Source organism: Cyrtonyx montezumae, unplaced genomic scaffold (genome assembly GCF_038088225.1).
Source record: "Cyrtonyx montezumae isolate F1298 unplaced genomic scaffold, pur_monq_1.0 scaffold_2, whole genome shotgun sequence".
Lineage (NCBI taxonomy): Eukaryota > Metazoa > Chordata > Aves > Galliformes > Odontophoridae > Cyrtonyx > Cyrtonyx montezumae.
Genome location: NW_027071936.1, coordinates 22,736,111 through 22,763,156, shown reverse-complemented (window position 1 = coordinate 22,763,156; position 27,046 = coordinate 22,736,111). Strand labels below are relative to the sequence as shown.

The 27,046-nt window shown below is 35.7% G+C and overlaps 2 protein-coding genes across 4 annotated transcripts; one reads left to right on the top strand and one right to left on the bottom strand.

The window, feature by feature from the left end:
- Window positions 1–2,315: 2,315 nt before the first annotated feature.
- On the bottom strand, window positions 2,316–10,529 carry CEP44 (centrosomal protein 44). Of its 2 annotated transcripts, XM_065736579.1 has the most exons (11): window positions 10,479–10,529; window positions 9,124–9,257; window positions 8,368–8,515; window positions 8,105–8,251; window positions 7,137–7,244; window positions 6,667–6,837; window positions 6,085–6,294; window positions 4,458–4,527; window positions 3,567–3,694; window positions 3,290–3,327; window positions 2,316–2,479 (listed from the first exon to the last, which is right to left on the bottom strand). In XM_065736579.1, the coding sequence occupies exons 2-11, from the start codon at window positions 9,210–9,212 to the stop codon at window positions 2,422–2,424; spliced, it is 1,167 nt and encodes a 388-aa protein (XP_065592651.1). In that variant the 5' UTR covers window positions 9,213–9,257; window positions 10,479–10,529; the 3' UTR covers window positions 2,316–2,421. The 2 variants fall into 2 exon arrangements, with proteins under 2 accessions (XP_065592651.1, XP_065592652.1); XM_065736580.1 differs by lacking the exon at window positions 10,479–10,529 and having other exon boundaries at window positions 8,368–8,441; window positions 9,124–9,253.
- Window positions 10,446–27,046, top strand: FBXO8 (F-box protein 8). Of its 2 annotated transcripts, none has more exons than XM_065736581.1 (6): window positions 10,446–10,524; window positions 13,975–14,311; window positions 16,395–16,521; window positions 22,717–22,835; window positions 24,006–24,202; window positions 24,944–27,046. In XM_065736581.1, exons 2-6 carry the CDS (start codon window positions 13,983–13,985, stop codon window positions 25,129–25,131), a joined length of 960 nt encoding a protein of 319 aa, XP_065592653.1. In that variant the 5' UTR covers window positions 10,446–10,524; window positions 13,975–13,982; the 3' UTR covers window positions 25,132–27,046. The 2 variants fall into 2 exon arrangements, with proteins under 2 accessions (XP_065592653.1, XP_065592654.1); XM_065736582.1 differs by having other exon boundaries at window positions 10,448–10,524; window positions 13,972–14,311.

The following is a 27,046-nucleotide window of genomic DNA, read 5'->3' as shown; positions in this document are numbered from 1 at the left end:
AATTTCAAACTAAATTTGTTCACTAAAAGATTGTTTTCTCTTTCTAGTGAATGGAATGCTGAACAGTGAAAAATCTAGGTGGTAGTGTTTAAGAAATTAAAAGGAATAGCTCATTTAAATAAACCATCCCCTGCTCTTTGGTCTTCCACTGCAAGAAAACTGCCACATTCATCAAGCACAGCTTACCTAACATCATTACATACTACAAGCAGAAAAAGCTTAAAAATAATAATTTAAAAATATAGTACCTTTCATAGTTGAATATTTACTCTAAACTCTGAACAAACACACCACATTACTAGACTAAAAACAGCGACAAAAGTATTTTTCTTGTATTATAATTCAAAGATGGGGGCTCTACTAATCACAGTCAAGAGCAAAGGAAAAACAACTAACCTCCTTCCCCACAGTCTCATTCTGCAAGTTCCAAGATTTTCAACATAATGGAATTGACGTCAAGAGGACACAGTCTGTACTATGCTAACAAAAGAAAAATTAACAACAAAAAAAAAAGAAAAAGAAAATTCTCATTACAGTTTTCTTCCCCCAACTGTGTTTGATTTTGAACCAGAAATTGCATTGAGCTGGACACTGGATACATGACTACACCAGGACAGAAACTCCAAGAACAATAATAAGAAAACTCAATACAATTATAAGGAAGTAGGGCACACTTAGTAATTACATCCTTCAGATCTACTAAACTTCTCATAATGCAAAATAATTTCAAGTTATGCTTAAATACTGGTATTTAAGTGAACTCAGCCTGTCTTACTCTGACATACAACCAAGCCTAATTTTAACTAAAACACTAAAACTCACTATTATTCATTAGCTCACATATAACTGAACGTACATATGCATTACAAGGTGGAAGTATTCTACCAAAGTTTATGACATTCTCTAAACAATTCTTAGACCTAAAATTAATAATCTACATTTTTAAATAATTCTATAACTCTACACACTACTAGTGCTTCAAGTGATGAGCTGTAACCATAGAACATTTATTGGTATTTCAAAATATTTGATCATTGCTAGATTAAAGCAAAAGTTTTAACTGTATATAAAACATTGCATTTTTTCCTATTTCAGTTATTGTTCTGTACAAAGATTTCCACAAGATGGTGCTGCAGTCCTATTTTAGAAGGTATCTAGGAAAAAAAGGTATATATTATAGTAAAACTAATGAAGTAATTTCCAAAATATTTTTAAGCAAAGAGAAGAACAAGTTCATATCTTCTTACTCTCCAACTTCTATTTTCTGCAAGCAACTGTAGTGAGAGTGGAAATTTCTAATGCAAAATGCCAAAAATTCTTAAGTTTAAAAAGCACACCTGATCAAGTTATGTACTTAGGTACATAAAATAAATTTAAATCAATTGAAATAAATAATTGAAAAATTATTTAAATTCTGTATGATTATCTGTATGATTACAGGAAAAGAATCATTACTGTTAAAATATAAATTTTCACAGCATAATATAGTAGTGTGGAAACAGCTGTTTCTTTTTCCTTCATCTGCAAACTCTGCTAAAAAAAACACTGATTTTATGAATCAAACTCCCAATTTTTTATGTAAAGAGGGCATTATAACACAAAGAAATACTGATATGATAGTCCACTAATTTACAAAGGGAAATAAATCTTACCATATTCTACACATTTTTAGCTTGATTACATTCATGTGAAAGTTTTGCATCCACTTACATCTCTAAGGAAAAATTTTGATACAGCTTCAAACCAGAAAACTGTTGTGCATCTTTGTGTACCGGATGGTCTCCATGTGTGCTGCTAGTCTTCAAACATGTTAGGTAAGAATACTAAAACACTCAACACATCTCTTATAGTCTGTGGACTTGCACATTTTACTGTTCAGGATAAAACTGACTCTCACTTTGTTTGTGAGAAAGGAAGCCATAACGTGTTGGTGCTCTCTAGCTGGGTACAAAAGTTTTTACTTGAAAAAATGATATGTATTTAAAATTGTGTATTTAAGTTTTCATGAAAACTTATTCAACAGTACAGATGGTAAGATAGAATGTAATAAAGCCTCTTGGGTGCAATATGCAAGTACCAGCTGGAATGTTTCCAACAGGATGTAAACCATGGTCCTCACACTTTAAAAAACATACTACTTAGCACACTGCTAACAAATGTCAACACAAAAACACACCGCTGTAATGACTTTGCTCTGCAAAAGGAGACAGGGGAGAAACTATTTCAACAGTTTTACAAAGTAAATGTCAGTGAGGAAAATTAAAAAAAAAATCATAAATACACAGATGCATTAAAAGATATTTACTCAAATATAAAAACAGTGAACATTACAAAATTGAGACATTAAAAATTAATGTTGTACATACATATTAAATTTTATATTCATACATCTATAGAGAGCAGACCTGAAGAACTGCCCTTTCAGGTCTTTCCAGAGAAGTTGCTTGAGTTTTTCAACAATTCTGAGGTTTCTTCAATCCTGAAAATAAATATTGTTTATATAGTCACATATGCTTATTAAAATACACTAAAAAACAAATCAATTATTTACTTTCTAATGGAGCCACAATACTAATACTCAGTGTTAAACTAAGCATCCCCTCATGCCCCTCTTCCTCCTCAACTGGTTTGCACACTGAATGTCTACCAAATTTAAAAATCTTAAAGTAGGCATACAGAAAGAAGTAACCTAACACAAAATTAGGGTAGGTTAAATCACAAAAGAAGGCAGTAATTTATTCAGAACAGGGATTCACAGAATATGAATTTACTGCTAAGGAAACAGCAATGCATCAGTTGTAAAAGAAGTATTTCTTATGAAAAAATTATGTACAATTCTCAGTAATAGCATTAAATACACCTTAGAGTTAATGTAATGCTTAGCCTGAAATTGTTTTTTCCTCTTCTTAAATAATAATAAAAAAAAAGAGAGTAGCAGAGTTGAAACATATTAGTTTTGTTTCAGGAAGAAAAGTTGCTCTTTCTAGGAGCTCCAATCAGAAGATAAATAATACTGCTATTCCTTGTCAACTAAATTATAAACCCTCTTTAATCTTTAGTTAATACTATTAAGAATGCTTCTACTGCTTTTTATAAATCAAAACAATGACTCATCCCACAAATACAGAACTGTAAGAGGATTTATTATCCAGTGGAGTCGTAAGGAAATACCACACCTGATGCAGAGACCTTTGAGGCTTGGAACACATATGTACACTCTCAGTAAGTCTTAGTCCAGTACAACTCACTCCTGGGAAATGAATTCCTGCTGCCCTTTCCTATTACTTACATTTTACTTATCCTTTCCATTCTTTGTCTTGTTGTCTCCTGCAATTTAAAAGCAACAAGTTTAGTGAACTCTTCAAAGCTAACATTCTTCAGATGGACTTTCAATCTGAAAAAAATCATAGAGTGCAACTTTAAGCACTGCCTACATATCAAAAGGATTTTTAAGAGACAGACCTAGACACAAGTTTGCATGGTTTCGTTGTTTTTCCACAAGTAGCATATACCACTAATACTAACGTTTGCTTGTTCTCTTGACCTCAGAAAGGAGTTTTACTTACCTTTGACATATCTGCCACATCACAAGAATTAACAGTCACGACTTTGGGCAATGGCTCTGTGGATAATAGTGCACTGTATCCAGATGACTGAGGAAGACACTCTAGCATCTCCTCCTTCTTTTCTGTATCTATGGAGAAAGGATCATTCTATGTCACCTTTGCCTTTTTCCTCTCTTATTGCAAGGTCAGCTATGTAATAGTTTGATTTACAGTATGCAAAAACAGAAGAGAATGCATTGTTTAGAAAGGAAAAGAAACCTACTTGTAAGGACTCAAAATAGTTTTCTCATTCATTATTTCCTATCTAATTCCTACGCAACATCCCAACTCTGGGCCAAAAGGCCTAATAAATGAGAACAAATAAATGAGAACACCCTCCTTACAAACAGTGGTAGGAATAATAGCTACCATCAGGGACACAGGCTATATTAATACATAAAGTGATGAAACATAAGAGTTCAAGAGCTAATGTTGAGGTCCCATTATAAAAGCAAACAACAAATATGCCACTATTTTAAATAGAATAAAGTGTGCCAGCAAATTCCTTTTGTGCACAAGAATAAATTAGAATTCTAAGTGTTCCAAAGTACAGCTAACTTCTATTCTTCACACCTTTAGCTATATCACTTCAATTAAGTTAGGATCTGGTCAAGCGTTATTTGTAAATTAAATAGTATGCTATGTATTTGCTTTAAAGCTTAAAAAGTTCTAGTAAATACAGCCACTAAATAAACTACATACATGACATCACTATTAGGTTCATTTCTTAGATAAAATACATATTTAAATTAAAACTGCAATTGACTGTCCACTTAAAAAGACTGTTCTAGACAAAGTCAGCAAGAAGCACTTAGTATAAGATTTTTAATAAAAAAAGTCATTAACACTCACCAGGAGAGACTGGAATTATACCAGTAGTACCATCTTGACTTGCACTGCTGAACTCTGCAGATAAGTCTCTCTGAAATACAAGTTTACTGCATTTTAGCCATATATCAAAAACATCTTTTGACTAGGTACTAAACATGAATACTTTTTGTAAAACAATCCAATTATGTCAGCATTGCAAAGTGCTGTCACAGGCTTTATTAACATGGCTGCTAGTACACAGGTCAAAAGCAGGTCCAAATACACCTTCTGTAATTTACACATTAGTAGAATGAATAGTCAACATTCTTGTTCTGTGCTAACAATTACCTCTTGATTTTGGCTGCTATTAACTTTAACAAGGTGTACCTTTCAGTCTCAGTTAATATTCAGACATGCAGCATTTTAGTCCTAAAAATTAGCTTACTGACAAACTGAAATTAATTCCACTTAAATGCTTAGATCTCAGGTCTAATTTTTTAGACTCCTAAATGAGAGGGCTACTTCCAGAAAAGTTCTCAGTTCTCACTCTATCTAGCTTAGAAAAGGCTGCTCATAAACAAAGAAACAAAACTGACATTCTACTAAGCCGCATATACCATTACCTTATTTCAAATTAATTAAGAAAAAGCCTCAAACAATATCTAGACTTCATTAATCAAGGAATTATTACATTTGTAATCTCATACTTTATTGAAGTACATTACTTCATATACTGGAATATATAACTTTATCAGTTAACAAGGGATTATATCCAAGTAAGTAGATAAGGGAGAAATAGTAGGTGATGTAAGTAAAAAAAGCAAAGGAAGAGTGCAATTACAAGTGCTTCTCTAAGTGAAAAGAAAGAAAAAAAAAAAAGATTTGCACTGAGTGCTACTACCCAACTCCTTTCATTGAAATGGATTTGGTAGTCTTTCAGATCTTCCTGGAGCTAAATGCACAGCTGCTGCAGCAACTCTGTGGCAGCACTGCAGTACAGACCTTAGAGTGTTTCCTATTAGCTAGATGCCAGCAGTTCCTCGAAAAATATCCAAGTGTAAGAAGAAAGGAGCAACTCTGAATTGCTTCCATATCTATGAAGCACAACTTGACTGGAATTCCAAAAAAACAAAGCCCAAAGAATTATTTCTAGGCAGTTTTCAGAAGTCTATTGCAAAAGAAAAGTTAGAGTTGTAAAGACTTTTTCTAAAACCTAATTTATTTTGCTTTGAAGAAAGTACTAGCAATCCCACACACAAAGGAAATTCAAACTTGCTACTGTTAGAAGTTATCTGCAGAAACAGGCATTGCAGAAATAAACTCATTTACTGGAAACTTTTGAATATTAGTGTTAAATATTTTCACAGTGAATATTCCATACCATTCCAGACCTCTGAACTACTTTAATAAATATGTTATTAAAGTAATAATAAACCAAATGTTTACAGAAATTAAAAAAAATGAAGTCTAGTTTGAATCAAAAGCCTTTCCACACCACAAATGCAGCCACCAGCTCTTGAAGAAAATACACTTGAAAGACTCAAATGTGTCTGGCAGTGCAGCTGAAGGGCCCTTGAAACTGACCAGAGAAGAAAAAAAACCATAACACTGTTAATATGCTGATTCTCATACCTGCTTTTTTATAGCAATAAAATGGAAGTTGATATACCTTTTTGGACTGCAGCAACAGTTCTGTTTCAAGAAGCAAAACTCTGCTCAACAAATTATTCCAGTCCTTCTCATCTATAATCACCTTCCCTTTCAGCCTCTCTTCTAAAACTTGTAGTTTATCTTCCATCCAGTCTAGCTTATGAAGCCTCTCCTGGCAATCAGCAAGCTGACTCTTTAGGAACTCCATTTGAGAATTGTCTTCTATGACCTGAAAATACAGATAAAAATACACTTTCTAATTTCAGTATAGATTCAATTTAATCAGTCAAAGGATGTATTAAGTGCAATTTCCCTCAATTTAAGTAAGCACATTATGCTACACTAGAAAATTATCTTTCAGAATTGCTGTAAACTAACTATTCATTCAACTAAGCTTTTACAGAAACTGTTAACAGATCTGGCACTTCAAAGGTCAGTACAATTTGACTTCTTTTAACCACTGTATACACACACACACACACACACCCCTACTAGTTACATTTAAGGAGAACCCAGCTATTCCTTTAAAACCTTGTCCCTTTAGACAGATCCTGTAAAAAAAAAAGTTATGAAAGAATGTGGACAACTTAAATATTCTTACTTGTTCACATTTAACTTCCACAACATCATCATCCAAGTACAATTCTTCATTACCTCCCTCTGCTGGAAGGGATGGTGGATTAAGAGGTGTTGGATTAAGAGATGCAAGAGGAAGGTCATCACTAACTTCAAAGCCTGAGTGTCGTTCTACAAGAGGCACCTTTTGAACATGCTTAAAAAAATAAAATAAAAGCTCACTGATGTTTCTCAATACAAGAATGCTCACGTGCACCAGACATAACTGATGCAAAATATCTATCATTCTAGCATTTAATGGTTAAATTAAAATAAAAAGAAGTTTTATCACAACTTGTTGCAAAAGGCAAGAAGCCACAACAGGAAGTTAAAATAAATAAATAAATGAAGTTGCATAGATATGAAAGAACTGCAAAACAAATATGGACACAAATTACTGTATTTGCTACAAGAGAGACTGACTTTTAGACATGCAACATAAAAACTATTTCATACCTGTTTGGAATTGAGAGCACTGCTGCTGATATCAGCAAGAATATTACCACAGTTTGACCACATTTCACGTTTTGAAGGTCTGAATTTCTTCCTTGTTTGGGATTTAACCTTCAAAATAAAGAGGAGGAAAAAAAAAATCATTCCAATACAGGAACGTATTTCTAGGAGAGAAAGGAAGAAACAACTTCTAAGCACTGTTTGCAGGCAAGAATATTGCATCTTAAACACAAAGTTGTTTAAATCTCTGAAATGCAACACTGCCTAAAAAAGAAAAAAAATATCCCAAATTAACTGAGAACAGATCCCAAAGTGAATACCATATACCTATTCTTAACGCATATGCAATGCTGCATGAAAGTTGATTATATAAAAGTACTGAGCTTGCAAGGAAGAAAGTCAAATAGGAAAAAAGTATGTCACTTTCAGTAGCATAATTAGAAATAGGAAAGAGAAGTTCTGAAGACATTATAAACTCAATAAGATTTTTTAAAATTAAAATGCCTTTAAACACAGCATAAATGATAAAAAATACCTTTACATATATTAATAAAAATAATCAGACTTAAGATGTGCATTAACAAAACAAATTACAAGCTCATATTTTAATTGTTACCAGAACTTGAATAACGTAGAGGATTTTGCTTTAAATCTACCTGTAATGCCTAAGTGCCACAAACATTCCCTGTTGTGAAACACAGAACTCCTCTTACCCATAAAGATACGAAGTATTTACAATGACTGAAACAAAGATCAGTTATTTTGCTTATATAACAACACACTTCTACAAAAAAGAAAAATACACATGTATTTTTTATATTCTCAACAGCACTCAAGAATCTCAGCATGCCACTTTATACCAATTTTCCCCATTTTGACAAGAATAAACTTACCTTCACTTTCTACCTAGGGAACCAAAAAATGCATCAAAAATAACATTCCTCACAACAAAGTTAACATTTGATCAGTACCTTATTGATGTTACTTAATTCCTTATGCTTTCTCACCACACAGTTGATAATGTCACAAACAATCTGCATTTTTCTTTCTGCAAAACCAAACTGAAGAAACTGCTCTTTTGTTAGAATTGGTTTATAATGAAATTGATCTCGAAGAAGCTAGAAACAAAGCAAAAAAAAAAGTTTGCTTTGAAAATCACCATAAAGTTCACTGCAGAAATAGCATGCTCAAGTTCTTATTTTTCTACAGTTTTAAAGAATGTGAAGACAGATACCTTATAAATAGCTTCAATAAAGCGCAAGTCGCTCTTTGCTGTAAGTTCTACATCACACTTCACCAGAAGTTCTGCTATGTAAGTTGAGAAGGATGTAAAGGAATAGCTAATTATGGGTAAAAATGCAGCTGGATCACCTTTCACTAACCTATTGAGAAACAAAAGTACTTTACGAAGTAGAAGAGAACAAAGCCTTTAATTACACAACTGCAAAAACATTTAACTTGAAAGGTAGCCAACATGTTATACTCAAATTATATCTCCTCAGTATAGCAAGCACATTACACCTATGTTATATTGTTTCTCCTTCATTTTCAAGTTTCTCTGTGGTTATCTTGATTGCAAGCAACTTTCCATGCATAACCTCATTCAGCAGTCTTTACCTTTACCTGTAGAATAGGCAATGCTTTTAATGTCCCCCCTCCCCCATATCATCTCAACATAGTCAGGTCTAAAGCCCAAAACTTCAGTGTTAAACACCTTGTCATTTCATCTTTACAGAACCAAAATTCCTGAAGAAAGTGTTGCCAGCACTTAAGAAAGACACAAGGATAGATTAATAAAGGAAAAAAAAATTGCTCAGACTAGAAAAATTACATTACTTCATCTTTTATTCCATGTGTATCAAATCCCAATTTCACAGAGATACCCTCTCTGCTTACTCAGTACTGGATGAAAAGCCAGTATCTATTCACATCTTGCCTACAAATCTTGCTGTCATCACGCATTAGCACAAAGTTATTTACAGTTTCTTACACTCTATAATCCACATCTCTTGGATAATTTAACATGCGAAGTCCTTGTTCTATTTTCCTTAAACTTCCTTTTAGGTCTCCTGTTGTCATTATTCCAAACTCTGCTCTTTCAGATTACAAAGTAATGGTAATAGTCTGTACAAAAAAAAAATATATACATATGTTAAAATTACAACAAGTATCATTGTCACTGAAATTCCTCTTAACTAGAGGCTACTATTTTCAGTGTGTTACAAAGAGAGTAAAGCTAGGGCTCAATACTAATTAATACCAGTTATTTCCTTCATTCCACCCATATCAGGACTATCAAAGATCTTTAAAGATGGAGATCTGAACGCATATTAAGATTTCAGGGCTGCTAAATCAAACAAAAAGGATTGAATAAGCTTATTTGCTATCTCAAAGAAGACAACACTTCTCCATTAAAGGATCCACTAAAACTGCTTAAAATTGCTCAGCCAGAAGTGATGTAACAGACTACACAGCCTGGGTACTTCAAGGTAGGCAGAAGTTTATTGAAACTATAGCCAAAATGTATAGTTTCAACCTCTACATCATATCACACAAGTCAAAAACCTACTTTTAATTTATCGTCCACAGAAGACTCATTTAATCACATAGCCTAAACTACAAAATAGTGATTCTCTCCCTGCAGAGCTATCCTGCAGGTAAGAAAAAAATGACAATAAATGAATAATGCATGAGTCAATCACACAAATCAGCTTCATCAAAGGGATAAAGAGGTACAGGAAACTTGTACTTTAGGTTATCCTTTTTGACCAAACAGAACTGATTAATAAATTCTCGCGTGGAGGAAAAGACTAAGTTAAAAAACAAAAGTAAAAAAAAAAAATGAAATGTTTGAGAAGAAGGGCGGGGAAAGAAAAAAAACCCCACCAAAAATAGGTTAGATACAAGGTACAATATTACAATACTCAGAGTTCCGGAAATAACGCTTCTTCAGAGCATTCCTCACCCCCTTCGGATCAGCTTCTGAGTAACTGTAGACCGTACTCCTCGCTGGGTAAGGAGCTGGGCGGAGGTTTGGGCCCAGAGAATGGTGGTGAACGAAGCCCAGGCTCCGTGAGGCACCCACTGCCGACGCTTCCCGCAGCCACAGCCGCACTCCCGCCCGCCACCGACGCCCGAATCCGCCGCCGCGCGGCACAACGGCCACTTCCGCTTTTGCGCGTCCCTCCGCGGTGACGCCACTTCCAGCAACAACAGCAAACGTCAAACCTGCCTAGCAGGAGGCGCGGCGGCCGCGGCTTCCTGCGCGCCGGAGGGGCCTCGTTGGCTTCCCCCACCCCTGGGGCCGCCCAGCCCCTCTCCGCCCGGCGAGGCTCACGCACCGACCCGCAACGAGCTCGTCGCGGCGGCGGTCGGACCCGAGCTCGCACAGGTACGCTACGGCTCCCGCATATGAGCTCCGTCGGCCGCGGGCTGATGGACGGGCTGCGCGGTCAATCAGAGCCCGGGGCTGGTTGGCTTCGGCCAATGGGGCTGCGGGGGCGGTACCAGCCGGGGAGGTTGCGGGGAGCCGGGGTCGCCGGCTCTCGGCGCGGTTTGGCTGGGGTCGGCGCGATTGTTGTCTGCGGGCGGCTGTACAGCTCACAGGCAACCGCGGGGAAGGAAGTTTAAGGAGAGGAGATGGACCCAGACGAGGCCGCAGGGCTCGGTGCAAAGCGAAGGCCTCGCATGGAGCGTCCGTGCTTGCTTTGTTGGTGGTGGGGCTGTCAGGACCGCTGCGTCTTTGTCCGAACAGAGGTGGCGTTTAGCTTATGGGCTCTGCTGCGTAAAGAATTTACTGCGGAACAAAGTAACACGAAGCGGGCTGTGTTCTGTGATTCTCTGACAGCTGTGGGGCAGGCAGACCTAGGGAAGGTCCGCAGTCCGTAAATAAGCTTGGTGTCACTTTTTCCCATAAGAAGAGTTGTGACAGCCAAGCCATCAGAAGGCTGCAGGTACTAGCTAAGGTTACATCAATCACAAGTTTGGAAACGTATATTTGAGCAGCTTCCTCAATCACACCAGAAAATGGATGTTCACAGTATTGCAGAATGGGACACCATTACTCTAAGGGCTGTACAGTAGTGATGCATTGACTCATCCTGTTCTACAAGTGCGATCTCAATGTGCTTATCCTGGATTACTGCAAAGCTGACAACGTTTGTTTGACAGGGGAAAAGAAGATTGGCTCTACAAACAGCACATACGCTACTGAGCAGCCTCACACCATGTGTTCCCAGCAGTTGGTTTGAACCGAGTCTTGCTTTTTGTCATCCCCAAAATTCATTCAGTTGGTGCTTAAAATAAAAATTTGCATTCTTAATCACATTTTTACTGTAAGAAATCTTTCTAAAATATTTCTACAATGATAATTTCTGCATAAGTATGTGAGTAGTGTATAGGAAGTCCAGTTTCTTGGATACTATAGCACTGTTTTTCTGTCTGAGAATCGTGATGTTAAGTAATTTAGAAGCAATTGGGCTGTAAATGATTTATCACAATTAGCGTTCTGCGGGGAGATGAACCCTGTGAGCACCAGCAACAAACACTGGTGTTCTTGTTAGCTCGGTATTGCTCAACGGAATGCAGTTTGTAAACAGGAACTACTAGCTGGGTATTGCAATAAAAACGTTAAGCTAGCAAATAAAAGTTGGATCCTATGCGTCTACGACACATTTACAAGTATGGTCTGGGGAACAGAAAGATAATCTAACTGAAGAAGTTTGAAAGCTATTGTAAAATTGCCAGATCCTTACCTAGTGGAATAAGGTTCACTTGGTAATTCTCTGGGTGCAGCTTGTCTATGGTCTGCATCTGGAAATGCTGCCATCCTTTCTGTGTTGTCATTCTGGTGTGTTACAAAATTCATTGCAGTGTGACCCCTAATGTTCTTCAGAGTCTTCAAAATTTGTTACGTTGTGTTGTTCATTTTTCTTTTTGCCTTAAAGTATGTTCAAGCAGTATTTTTTAAGACTCATTTTTTAATCAGTTAAAAAAACATGTATGGAAATACAGCTTTGTTAGAACTATATAAATTAACGTCAGAACAGATAGCAAAAATATTAGCAAAATATGTTCCTTAGTCTGACTAATAAAAAGTTACCTCAATTAACAGAACTTCCCTTTCTCATTACTTTATATACACAACTCATATTGAAGTTTACTCATTATTTATTTTGTAAAATTTCGCGTTTGATATTTCAGCTTTATCATACTTTGTCCTTCTGATTTCCATTACTCAGTTACATTTCTGTGTCTGAGGAGTTAAAATAATGGTGAGGAACGACAAGCACCTGGTTCTTTCTGTCACGTGCATTATTTTTCATGCTATGTATTTAGGCATTTTTTTGTTTGTTTGTTTATACTTGAGTCAGTGCAATCCCAGATATGTGAACAAACTAGAGTAAGAACACAACAAGACCAGCCCTGGGGAGAAGGACCTGGGGGTCCTGGTGGATAAAAAGCTGGGGAGACCTCATTGCAGACATCCAGACGTTGTAGGGAAGCTCATAAACAGAGTGGAGACTGACTTTTTACAGGATCTGATAGCAATAGGGTGAGGGGAAATGGCTTTAACTAGAATAGGGGAGATGTAGATTAAATATTAGCAGGAATTCAGGTCTCTTCCAACCTAAGCCATTCTATGATATGATTCCATAAATGTGCAGATTATACTTGATTCAGATCCACAAGCATGTGTATAGAATTACCTATTCTCAAAAACCTAACATTTCTGACAGTTGAATTGGAAGACCTTCGTTACTGAGTCATTCAGATCACCTCATAACTTCTGGGAGTGAACAGGACCTTTCAAGCTGTTATCTGCATGTTTGAAAGCATAATGACTTGTTGACAGTGTCCAAATCACTGACAAGGCAAAAGGCTTGGTTGGAGCCTCTCAAGACATTTGGAGATATCTGTTTACTAAGTACTGTGCTTAAGTAACTATCAAGCTTATATACAATTCCTAGCAAAATGGGAATGCCATCTTAATTAAATCCTCTATTCTTTTTATTACTACCTTCAGCAGTTTGGCAGAAATAATCACAATGTACAAGTTGTGACAAGTAAGATACAGAAAACAAGTTTTGCGTTTTTCAGTGAACTGACTTTTAATCACGCCTCTTACATTCAGCCTAAAAACTTCCAGGTGCTCTCGTAAAGCTTTAGGATACAAGATTGTACCAGTTTCAAAAAGGCATTAGAAAGGGACCGCAGAGAGGAAGGAACAAACACCACTTTATGTTCCAAACAAGACTTCCTCCAAGTCTTCATTTCTGTGGATGCACACTTCAGAGAACTGTCCAGCACTGTAATTGATGATCACTAGAGGTCCCTTCCAATCTCTATAATTCAGTGAATTTACTGTCACAACGTTTTAAGCATTCATGTGTTGCTTTGCTTCTTTACTCTTTGTCATAAGGTGGCTGCGTTGTTTATAGTTTTCAGAAGCTAGAAAGCTACTAACTTTTTTGCTCACTACACATTTCTTGCTATCTACCAACCACCTGATGGATTGTTATTGATCTTTTGTAAACCAAAGTGCCTGTAATGCAGAAAGCAATCTTCACGCATCCAGAGCAGTACTACATAAGAAGTTATATTACTGCTTCCTCTCTCTGGGCCACAGCATTTCTTTGCGTACAGAACAAGATTCCCAAGTTCTTAAGCATCATAGGTTGAGACTGATATCAAGACTTTTGTGTGCTCCCCACTACACTGGATGATTTTGGTCGTCCTTACATTTTGTAGCACTTCACTGTTTCCAAATAAAGTATTTTAATTAAATGTTAAAGGAAATGTGACTCTGCCAACATTTACTTTGTCTTTTTATGTCCAGCAGGTTCACAGATGGGTCAGGGACTCTGGAGGGTTGCTAGAAACCAGCAACTGCAACACCAAGGATTCAGTGGACAAGGCTATCTTACCAGAGAGCATGGTAGGAGAATAGCTACTAACAATGTCTCCAATACAAGCCACCGGAAACAAGCCCAAGGAGGCATTGACATCTACCACCTGCTGAAGACAAGAAAATCTAAAGAACAAGAAGGATTCATTAACTTGGAAATGCTGCCACCAGAGCTTAGTTTTACCATTTTGTCATACCTGAATGCAACTGATCTCTGTCTAGCTTCGTGCGTTTGGCAGGATCTTGCTAACGATGAGCTCCTCTGGCAAGGGTAAGCAAAAACAAATGCATCACCTGGGAGTGATAAAAATAATTATGTCTCAAATTATGTTGTATTATTCCAATAGTAGCAAAGGTTTACTGAGTTAAATGAGAGTTGGCATAGGGGAAAAATGACCACGGTTTAAAAATGTGTTATTATGGATTTGTAATTACTGCTAAGGTAGTGGTAGAGGTTATTATATACACAAGCATGCTTGGTGTAAGCATGTGTGTGTATTCCTATAAACCTATTGTTTGGGGAAAAGAAACAAGGAGTTGTATTCACTTTTGTTTAAAATCAAAGCACAGCTGAAATGTTTGTTATTACTTCTCTGAACTTCAAACAAATATCTTGAGCAAGTAAATCTGTTCAGCTGAAGCTCCAGGTAAAAAGGAATAAGAACTCATCTTTTTAGCTGTCTTAGAGCAACTAAGCAGTTTAAGTTGTCTTAAAGCAACTTATGCCTTTGTTTTTTGGAATTGAGCAACATAAGGAAGGGGAAAAGAACAGGTCAGTTCTGCAAACATTTCACAGAATTTCTGCTGTCTAACAGCTGAATCACATTTATACATGCAGAGGTAATTCCGCCTGTTTATATGTCCAGGAAATAAATCAGTGAATATTCTATCAAATAAAATAGCATAACATTTTAATTAAAAACCAGCACCTTTGACTGTGGTGTTTCAGAGCACTGAGAGAGAGTCCTGTGAAGGCATACCTATCTTTAGAGTAGATGGTCAGCAGAATTTGTCTTCTTTCACGTCGTAGCCTTACCTTTTAATTTAACTTACTTTGAATAATATTAATATAATAGATGGCTTGCTGTTCCAGGTCCTGTTTATTTTCCTTTCATTGTGCTCCAAATTATTTCTTTCTCTCAATCTAATTGTTTGCCACTCTGTATTTGAAGCGTTTTCTCCTCAGTTCACTATATGAACTTAATCAAGAGGATAATGCAATTATAGCTTCTTCATCACAATTGTTCTTTTGTTCATGACTGTTCTCTTGGCAAGAAATAGCAGTTCCAGTGAATGCTCTTTTAAGCTTATAAGATGATGTGCATAGAAGTTCTACAGTTTGTTATCATATTGTTCTTGATCTTTGGTATCAAAACTATGCAAAATACAAATAAATTTCTAGTTCTAAAGCACAGTTATAATATAGCTTCTTAATTAAACAGTTGTATGCAGTATACATTCTTAAGATACAGGTAAGAAAGTATATTTCCCTCAATTCATTTTGGAAAACAACTATCATTTTTAGTGATTTCTTCCTAAATATTCAGTTCAAGCATATATTTGTTTGTGAAAATTTGTCCTAATTTAGCACATTTCTATAAAGTCTCACTTCACATGCCATCTGCTAACATTTTTTTTTTAAATAATCCACCTATATTGGTTGTATTTGAGTTCAGAATTTAGTGAGTCCTACAGTTGTGTTTTAGAACTTAGTATAACCCAAGTTGCTGAGAGGAAAACCAAGTTTTCTTTCATGTTCTACTTCAGCCACCTGAAGAATTTTAACCACTGTGGCCAGTTTTTTTTTTTAAACATATGTTAAAGCAGAAAAGGAACTGAAAAGAAGAACCTAGATAAGAAACAGGGTGCCTAGGAAGTGAAAGTTCAAGGGAAGTTTAGATTGTGTCATCAAGGAAACTGAGATGAGGAACAGAAACTGATGAAACATATGAAGTCAGTGCAGGATAGGAGGAAAAGAAACTGGGAACTAATGGAAAATACAGATAAAATATTTGTGGAGGCATGGGATTTGATCAAGTAATCCAGACTGGTCAAGAGTGAGAAAAGGATAGATTCCAGCTGTGTGGATGTCATTACAGTGCCACCTACTGGAATATATTTTGAGGTTGTGCTCATCTATACCAAAACCTGCAGAAGAAAAAAAAAAAAAAAAAAGATCATAGTTGAAGAATTCAGAAACAAGCATACTGAAGGGTTAAGAATTAAGTGTGAAAATTAATCTATTTTTAACTTCTCTTATTGAGTACTTGGTTTTTCAGTGTTGATTACATTTTGCTTCTGTAAATACATGAAACACAGAAAAGATTTTTGATAGACTATTTCTATTTCCATAGGTTGTGCAAATCCACTTGGGGTCACTGTTCAATATACAATAAGAACCCACCTCTAGGATTTTCTTTCAGAAAACTCTATATGCAACTAGATGAGGGCAGTCTCACCTTTAATGCCAACCCAGATGAGGTAAGTGAACCATTGCCAATGGTAATAAACAGTTTAAAATATTTATGATCATTATTTTATAGTCACAGACATTAAAAGCTGAGTTTTAGTATTTGTTCTACTATAGGAATGGTTAATAGTAAGTTACAGCCCTATCCGGATCTTTTTTGCATATGGTACCTGCACACATCATTTACACAGCTTGCCTCTTAAATGCTTGGTACTGCAGTCTGACCTATGGCTGCCAGACATTCCTTACCATGTATTGACTTGAGAACAAGAGGTGATCCTAACTGAAGAGGCAGTGAGGTATTACAAAAAAAAAAAAAAGTCATAATATAAAATGAATCTCTGCTTCAGAATACGGGCTTGATCCTGCTTTACTGACTTCAGTTATAGAGGAATGAGGTGTAAAGCATCAGCAATTACTTCTGTGACAATTGTGGTTTCTAGTAAGGCATTTTTTGAGTACTTTTATCATCAAGGAGCACATTTATTACTGAACTACCTGAAATTTGAGTTTCTGTGGATTTTTGTTCTATATAAACCTAATCTTTCTTCATAGTATATAGCTAACTGGGAAAGACAGTTTGTGCCTCTCTCTCAGTTTTCAAAGAGAAAGCTTTTGAGAATAGATAGCTAATTCTGAAGTGACCAAGACAGTATTTTCTACACAAAACCAGACCCCTTATGCTGCATGTTTAGTAAGAAAAAGCAGTAGACAATATTGAACAAAAAAATACTAACTTCCTACGTGTGTATATGTACACAAGGAAGTGGTAATTGAACAAATTCAACATAGGAAAAGTTACGGAGAGGGATGATTTCAGGAAACAAATAGTTCACTCTGCTGATAAGATGCAAAAAACAGGAACTTGTGGCTGCAGGGTGAAATAAATAGTCACACTGATCAATGCAATATTGGGATTTCATTTAAGTTCTTTCTTTATCTCATATTCTGCTTGATAAAGGAACTCATCACTTCTATTAGTCATAAGTACTGTGTAATTTCACTCACAGAACTCTTCCTTGAACTTTGATACATAATGCTAAGATGTCTTCTCAGCACTTTGCCACTTGAATGATTAGCATTGACTTTCAGCAGGATTTTAATGTTTAGTAATAACTGTAAAGCTCTCCAAATAATAATCTTTTCCAAAAGTGCATCAAGTTACAATTGGCAGGGCTGTTGCCCAATTTAAAGTAATTATGGTAGGTATAAAGAATTTGGATCCTTCACAAAAGACACTGAATGCAAGCATCCATAATTTTCAAGAAAGCAAAGATAAGTAAACTAGAACTACTTTATAGTATACCTAACGTAAGGTATTAAATTTGTTATGCTGAAGTGGTTCTTCAGCCTTCATCATGGTTATGTTGTACACTGGCAGTACAAACAGTCTGCATCAGGCCTAGTGAGAGATGAGAGCCTCAGGGTGTCTCCTCTGCCTTCTGTTCCTCTCGCCCTGTGAAGCACCATAGCCTGGTAGGAATTGTTCATGGCCTGAGTTTCAGGAGAATTCATAGATACCAGTGCTTTACCAATGTTACAGTTGTAAACAAGAAAATTATTATTATAAGGACACTGTGACTGGAATATATGACATTCCGCTGGTACAAATTGTGTCTTGGAATTTCCTGCCAAACTCTGCTTTACATTTGATAACAGACCTGATCAAATACTATAAAAATAGGAATACTTACAGCCACAGGAGCAAGATTCTCCAAAGGACAGCGCCCATGTCATGAAAATGGGTAACCAGGCTCCACAGCAACAGCTCCAGAGCTAGCGGTGGCTCACGGGGTAGGGAAGAGCATCAACACGCTTTGTGGTAGGATTCTCTGGTTAGCCATTGTTGTGTGCATGGTGTTGTGATACCTGCTGTAACTTAACATATTGACTGTGTGCATGAGCTTGCATAATTCATACCAGGTGCTCTCATTCTACTGAAAGAAATGTTCATAATCACATTACACATAAGTTGAAAGCTTTCCAGTGCATGTTTGGTTTCCAATTTTGTTTGTTGTTGTTTTGTTTTATCATAATAGCAGAACCACTGTAACCAAGATTTTGGAGTTTGGTTTTTGTTTCTTTGGAAGAGGGTATGGTTTAGAGTTAGTATTAAGACTTGAATATGGATATTATTCTGTTTAACCTGCCAACATTATCTTTGCTGTATTTTTTTCAGAAGAGCGTATAATGTATGTAAAATGTTTCTCATGAAGTGCTTGTTCCATATCATGTATGCTTATGACTTAGAGTTTGTAAGCAACCAGAAGTTATTTTCCACTGTTCTGTATACAGTTTCCAGTTCCCTACAAAATACACTGTCAAGATTATTACAGGCATCTAAGATATGGAGTTACATTTGGAATGGAAAGTGGAAAAGAATACTTCAGTCAGAAAAGTTCTAATTTTTGTTTCATTCTTAACGATAGTATTTCTTACAGATTCTGTTTAATATCATTTATTTGTATGGGTCTAGTAGAATCTGAACCATACAAGAGCACTTAGACTTCACTGAAGTCTGGATTTCCTGTACGTAGCACAACTGCAAAAAACAGTAAGCAGAGGCAGTGTTTATACTATGACTAGTGTAACAAAATGGAAGGTGCAACAGTGGCAACAGAACAGCAAGATCCCAGGCTGCAACAAGTGAAGATTTGCTCAAACACAACAGCAACAAGCATGGAAATAAGGAAAAGAAACCCCTTACCTTCTAAAAACCTCAGATATGCAGGGATCTCCCAAGCAATACCCTTGCCTCCACTGCCAGCCCTTTAATGAGGTCTAGAAGGGGGTGTATCCTGGCTCCACCCCTTCTGGTCACTCAGGTACATTGCGTACACCTGAGCTTCCCTGGGTCGGCCCTGCCTTCCCACGAGGAGCTCAGTTATTGGTTCAAGATGTGACTTAGCATTTCCACTACACCTGGCTTTCCAGTTTTATGGAAATTGTCTCATTCATTAGCAACTTAGGTTTTGCTAGGGAGGTGAATTTTCAGGCCTTGGTTATTAATTAACATGTAGTGACTTGAATAAAGCACCCTTACTTGTTTTTTAATTATAGGTGGTCTGTACATGATGGAATATTTAATGTTCTGTGTATTGTTAGCCAAATTTTTGGAACACTTAGCCTCTTTCATAGTGATCTACTGAGCAAGCTAAGGCTGATGTGTGCTGTGTTATTTGTTCTAAGAACATTAAAAGAACGTGGAAGTGACAGGGGCAGGAAGTTCTTTATGTGATTCCGACTTCCATTCTAAGTGTGTGAAAAGGTAGAATGGACCCAACAACTGAAACCTTTCGGAAACTGTACTTTTAAGTCAAAGGATTTAAGTCCTCCAAATTACCAATAATGGAAGCTGCATAATGTGAAAAATATTTCTGGAAATAAAAGATTGCATCACAAGTGTGTATCACTGAGTCTGCATTTAAAAGGCATGAAAGGCAATGAAAACAGTGGTGTTCAAAATGCATGTTCTTCATTTGTCCACACTTGTCAACAAATAACTTGGTCACTGTATGACTACATAGCTTAGGAAAACAGTCTTATAAATGCCTATTAGAAAATATCAAATCAATACTCTGTATTTTGCTCTGGAATAAGCGCCATGAAACGTATTGATCCTGTACTTCTCTAAAAAAATGTGATGATTAATACTGCATATATCTGATTATAATTAATTATTTACTAATCGTGTTAGTGTTATCAATTACAAATTGATTCCCTACATACAAGATAGAAAAACAATCACTGACCTGAAGAAATCATCTCTATATTTGATCTAGTATTTAAACTTGAATTCCTGTATTTCCTAGGCTTTAAGAATGTTTTACCTTTAAAAACTACTTCAGTCGACCAAATAGATCAATTATAGCAATGTTTGTCAAACTTCAAACATTAAGTGAAATTTGTCTTTATTGACTAATTTATTTGGCACATATTTTGCTGTAGTATTTTTAAACATGCATTTGATAAAAAGCTTCATGGTGTCCTAATTCTGATTTGGCAGCCAATTCCATGTAAATACAAAAAAGATGGAACATGTGTGGGAAAGGAAAAAATGTGATTTCAGAAAGCTCTGTCTCCAGCTTAGAATATGGTTAGTTTTGTGTGTGTATCTAAATAGAAAGGACAAAGGAAAGTATAAATGTCTGAAGTTGAGCAGTTGCGCTTTTGGTCTTGGAAGGCAAGGCATCTTTAAGGCATCTTTCCTAAATCTCTATTGCTAAGAGCATTATAATACCAACTAGATTCCACACAGAGCTACTGGAAGTCTCCACCCTTGTGCTCTTCACCTAATTACTCTTCAACTAAGCCAGCTCATCTTGCTGTACTTCATAAGTGTTTAAAACACCTCTTCAGATCTGATAGGTAGTGACATGGGTCTGCCTATCTGAATTCGGGCACGTGCTGCCTAAGCAAATCACCAGATGACTGAAAAATAATCTTAGCATAGGATTTCAGCTAGTGTACCTGCTACAAGCAACCATTTTAGCTGCCAGATGTGATTTATTTGAAACGTGGGTTCTGAGAGGAGTCCAAGGCTGTGTTTACAGTGATACAGAAAACAGATTAGATGACATGCCTTAAATCTTGAAAATAAAGTTAATTTGCTTTGAGCTAAAATTTAAGAACTGTGAAGAGAAATCAGGTAGATACTGTTTCAAAGTATTTGTTATTGCTTAGGAAGAAGTAAAAAGCAACTTTAAAATGTTGTATGTTGAAATATACCCTGTTTATTTGTGAAAGTGATAAAGAAAGTGAAAAAAGAGACTGCATTCTTAGGAGGATATATGGTCAACCGTTGTGCAGTGGAGAGAGATTGTAATTAGAAGCAGTGTTTTGCAGACACTCAGTAGCATATCAGATGAAGATGCTCTATTAAGTTGTAATGTACAAAAGAAATAACTTATGGCATATACTGGCACAGAGAGACCAACCTACTCTCTATCTTAAAGCAGATGTTATTTTTATGTTGCTTCAGCTATGAAAGGTCAGGTACTTTCCAGATACAGTGCAGAAGCGTTTATTAAATAATTGCAGCAGAAATATGCCTGAAGCAAATACTAAAGTCTCATTGAGGCAGGATATCCTTAAAGGAGTCATAGATAAACTGAAAGTATAAAGAGCCAGTGAAACCCAGGCATCCTGCTGGTTGTCATGTACAAACTACCACCAAAATGCTTAAGGAATTAATAAGCAGTTGATACTCATTTTGATTTAATTTCATGTTTAGCTCTAATTCAAGAAAGTACTCAACCATATGTTGACCACCTAACTACAGACAGACGTAAATATCATCTAAATTGGACTTAAATGCAAGCTTATAATGCAGTACATTTCACAACTGTCTCAGATTGGGTTTCTTCTTAAAATCAGAGGCTAATATTGCTAGTTTGTTTTGGTTTTTTTTTCCCTAACTGTATGAAACCTTCATATTTGTATTTGTTTTAGAAAACAAAAAGATCTTTTAACAATCAAGTATGCTTCTTCATTGCTGTTTTCTATGACATTTTGAATGTATATTCTATAAGACATGTATGCCTGGCAAACTGGAAAATTCTACAAATTGTAAAATGAATACAAAATATACACACTAGTTCTATCTTTCTTAAAGCATTTTTATATTATGAAGTGTTCTTATTTATGTCTATGCATATTTTTACATGTCTATTTATGTTTATATTTACCTATGCTTTGAAATCAGTGTGCTTGTGTTTATTTGCATTATTACACATTTAAACAAATGCATTTAATGCATCTATTTGAATGTGACGCATCATATACATGTGTGAACGTTAATGTTTCAGTCAAAGGTATTAAAGACAAAACATATTATGGCTAAGATTTTCTTCTCTTTTTAAGTTCTGAAATTAAGATGTATGGTTTAAATGTATGGTTAAATACAATTATACAGTATTAGAACGTTGTAATTGAAATACTGCTGAACAACCATGCTCATACAAGATTCATAATTTTAAATGTAAAATCTCAACCATAACAACAAATTAGATTCCTTTGCATTTGACTTGTAATTTTAGATTGCATTGTGCATGCTGAAATGTGATTGAGAGGAAGAGAAATTATTCTGCTAGGAGAAAATGCCAGTAATTAATTGGATATTTTTCCTGTGTTGCTAAGTACAGTGCTTGTTCCTCACCATAATATGAAGATGAAACGTATTTATGTGTAAATGTCTTTTATCTCAGGGAGTCAACTACTTTATGTCCAAGGGCATACTAGATGATTCGCCAAAGGAAATAGCTAAGTTTATCTTTTGCACAAGAACACTAAATTGGAAGAAGCTGAGAATCTATCTTGATGAAAGGTAATTTGAATTTCTTGTGAGGAGAAAGCCACTATTCATTTTCAGTGTACAGCAATCCTGACAATAGTTATTTTGCTTGTATTAATTTAATTTTATTGGTGTAGATCCCCACAGTGCTTTCTTTTGCCTACCAGGATATCTTCAAGTTTGGGTGGTGCAGTATCAGGAAAGAGGAGCACAGACTACAAATTCAAACCAATTTGATAGGGCAGGAAAGTAATTATACTTAAATAGGAAAAGCAGATGAAAGCACTTATAGTAGGAATCCTTTCCTGCATCTCATCCTCCTCAACCTTCACTGTTAAATAAATAAAAGCGATCATTCTTCAGTGTCACCATCAGTGACAGATCTATGCTGTAAAACTTCAGATTACCATGTTTTAGGGCAGTAGAAAAACCATGAATGAAAAATGAATGAAAAACCATTTGCCAGATGAGACTGCAAGTTAATGGTTAATTTTAGCAACCTCTACTGCTATTATTCTTTCCTTCATATAGTGAAATCAGGCAGGAGAAGTAAAAGCTATGTTTCTAGACTTTAAAGCTCTCCTCTTAGTATTGAAATATTTAATAGAAAGGATTAATGTAGCAAAATATTCTGTTTCCAAGTTTACTTCAGATGTCTTCTGCCCATCTGTTTATATAGAATCACATCATCGTTCCTGTGTTCAGTGGAGAGCACTTGGTAGCACTGTACCCTGATGGACTTAACCTTTCAAGAGGTTTTGTGAGCTAATTTTGTCAACTTAAGCCTGTTTTAACAGAATGCTGCTTTAACAGCTTCTACTTAGGCACCAAAATGTGTACAGTACACAGAAATGTATTCCCTTTAGTGCATTTTTAATGACATTGCCACATAATTAAACTCTATAAAGCCTTTATGTGCACTATAAATTAATATGCATATAAAGAAATTCAGAATTCTGATTAATATCTGTTCTTAGAATATTTGGCTATTATTGCAAGGGTCTGAAGAGCATGTATTTGTTGCTTGTATTGTTTGTGCTAATTTTGCCTTTCAACAAAAAGAAAACAGTAGAATAATGCATTCACAAAGCTCAGAAACTACTCTAAGCCTTCTATTTTGATTTTTAAACCTACATTTTCATGTTTAAACAGGTTTAAAAAAGAAAAATAACTTCTCTAATTGTGTGAGATTTTCTTTACTAGGCGAGATGTTTTGGATGACCTTGTGACACTGCACAACTTCAGAAATCAGTTCTTGCCAAATGCACTGAGAGAGTTCTTCAGACATATTCATGCCCCTGAGGAGCGCGGGGAGTACCTTGAGACTCTCATAACAAAGTTCTCTCACAGATTCTGTGCTTGTAACCCTGATTTGATGAGAGATCTTGGCCTTAGCCCTGGTAAGCAAAAAGAGCTTTGATTCAATGAATCACTCTCTGTATTTCTGTGTATTTTTGAATGATGTTACAACTCGCAGTACATTTACAATCAGCAGCTAAACAAATACTTCTCAGAGTACAAACATGGTTTGGTAGCATCCTTCACCTTCATTGAGTATTCAGTCATTATCTCATTTGGGTTGAAAATGGGTAAATAAATTACTTATAGATTATTTTCTTAGACCCAGTTGGTAAGGGTGGGGGAATACTTTCACGTTAGTTTTCCTTCACTTCTTTTCTTAAGCTCTCTAGTATCAATAAGATCTCTTTTGCAAAGACCTGCACATTTAACATTTTACCCTGTGGATAGTCCCACAGAAAGGAGAGGGAATTTTGAGCCTCACTGAAGTTAACAAGCATTTCTGGTTGGTAGCTGGGAGCCAATTATTAGCAATGGGACTTCTTGCATATTGAAGACTTCAGGATTCTGTTTAAACGAATGTGTATAGTGGCATCAGTGATTTTTGGATACTAGAGAAATAATAAAAGAGATTTGTAGAAGTTCATTTGTCAGTGTGCTGATGTTATTACTTTGAAAATGGTTATATTAAAATTTATGTCAGTGGGATATTCCTTTGAGTTCTAATATAGTCAGATATATGCAATTTTAGGCCCAAATGCTGAAGCTTGTGTAAGATTTTTGGTCAGGGAACAATATTTTTAATGATCATAATTTATTTTATTTTATTCTCTGTTATCTAGATGCAGTTTATGTACTGTGTTACTCTTTGATTCTGCTTTCCATTGATCTAACCAGCCCTCATGTGAAGAACAAAATGTCAAAGAGAGAATTCATCCGAAATACACGACGAGCTGCACAGAACATTAGTGAAGATTTTGTAGGGCACCTTTATGACAACATCTACCTTATTGGCCACGTGGCTGCCTAAACGCACAATTTGCTAGCACAATTTGTTATTTTCAAAAACTACATACTTTCAAGAAATAGATTATTTTGTAGAGATGGGGTTATTTTAGTGCTGGTCATTCTAACCTCTGTATGCAATCAAAGTCTGTGTGTAAGTGTGTGTATGTGTAAATTACCTTTTCTATCTATTTACTGTTGGAATGGAAGGATTTGAAGATTTGTTTTTCATACTTTTTTTAATTTTGCACAAAATAGTGCTGTTAGTCTGACACAACTAATTACAAATGTTGAAACTGACATTACAATCTAAGCTGACAAAGTGGTGGATTTGTGCATTAGATCTGTTTGAAACTTATTAATAAGTTCATTCTTTTTAAGATACTGTGTAATGTGTATATATTTAACTAAAGAGATTTATAATCATAATTATTTTATTGTAAAATATTTTAACTAAAATTTCTCCTCTCTCTTAAAAGTGTACTTCCTTCTTTTGCATTAAACTTTTTTTTTACAGTGCTAATTACCTCAGACACATAAATAAGAAAAACATAGATCTCAATACTGTGATAATTTTTTTTTCCTGAGAGATCACAGAACACTTGTTAAGCATCTGAGTTAATATTTAATACTGTATGACTAACATGAATAACCATATTGGTCACATAGGCATGGCCTAGGGAAAATGTGCATGTTGCACAGAGATAGGGAACCTATTTTGCTGACAATAGGTAGTTAATGGCGATGTAGAACAACTACAACCAGCTATTCACTGTAAGCAAGAAAAACTTAAGCAGGGAAAGTGGTGTAGTGAAGCTGATGTTGCCGCTTTCTACTATCTCCCTCAGTCTGAAGTGCCAGTGGTGGAAACAGCCAGGCAGATTTACAGCAGTGACTCGTTGTTAAAGCTGTTACAACTGTGACCAAGCGAGCTTAGAGTGGTGACTGTCCAGACTGTTTTGGCCAACTCAGACTCTTTCTAAATCTCTTCTGTAGCTAGATTTTATATAGTTCAAGACTTATGAAAATACTTGAAAAATGGTTTCTATCAGGTTGTGTCTTATATTCTCTGAAACGTGGAATATTAGCCATGCATTTGCAGTGCAAGTGCAGGAAGTTATTAAGCGTTTGCCTTGTTTTAGTTCATAGTACAGTGCTTCTCTTAAACTGACATCATACGTAGTTGAAATTAGAGCAGTTCCTTAATCTCTTCCTGGTTATATTTGTTTATATAATGCTCAGCTATCTCTAACATCTGTTTTTATCAAGACAACTAATAGATTTATCATTTTTACATACCACACCATGAGATGAGGTAGGAAGATATTCTTAGTTGTATTTTACTAATCTTTATTGTTGTTTGCTTTTAATGTAAGAAGTTTATGGAAGAGCCAGGAACTGAATGCAGCTCATACTCATAGACATGTACTTTGCCCACATTGCTGCTTTATTTTTGGCACTGAGTGGATATTACATTTGTCTTAAATGTGAGAAGAATGATGACTGACAGTATTCTAATTTCAGTCTACATAAGGGCTACAAAAATAATGGAGGAAAGAAATGAAGCTACTGATGGTTCCTCAAGTATTTAGTAAAAGCAGTTGTGTTCATAGCTCTGGTCCACAAGCTAAAATGTACCCAGATTAATTACATTATATTTAATCAAATTTAAACCTAATTTGTATTTGTGTGGCATAGACTGCCAAAGTCGAGAGCCAACAGTATTGCAGCAGTCTTCCTGTGAAGTTTTGCAGTATCGCTTCCCTCTCTCAGGGTAAGCTCTCATCACTTAATTCTGGGTCCTTTCATATGTTTCAGAAGGCTGAAGGATGCATTCCGTAATCATTAGTCATCAATTAATGTCAAACACAAAATGTTAGAAGCATTATATTAAACATTGCCTTAGGCAAAGGTCTCTAGTTCTGTTAAAAAATAAAAAT

Excerpts from the sequence above, each read along its gene's own strand:
- CEP44 (XM_065736579.1), bottom strand. The coding sequence starts at position 9,212 with ATGACAACAGGAGACCTAAAAGGAAGTTTAAGGAAAATAGAACAAGGA. Across the intron at positions 7,245-8,104 it reads AATTAAGTAACATCAATAAG|GTTAAATCCCAAACAAGGAA; the intron begins GTACTGATCAAA and ends TTTATTTTGAAG. Across the intron at positions 2,480-3,289 it reads ATGGAAAGGATAAGTAAAAT|GATTGAAGAAACCTCAGAAT; the intron begins GTAAGTAATAGG and ends ATTTATTTTCAG.
- FBXO8 (XM_065736581.1), top strand. The coding sequence starts at position 13,983 with ATGGGTCAGGGACTCTGGAGGGTTGCTAGAAACCAGCAACTGCAACAC. Across the intron at positions 14,312-16,394 it reads GATGAGCTCCTCTGGCAAGG|GTTGTGCAAATCCACTTGGG; the intron begins GTAAGCAAAAAC and ends CTATTTCCATAG. Across the intron at positions 16,522-22,716 it reads TTAATGCCAACCCAGATGAG|GGAGTCAACTACTTTATGTC; the intron begins GTAAGTGAACCA and ends CTTTTATCTCAG.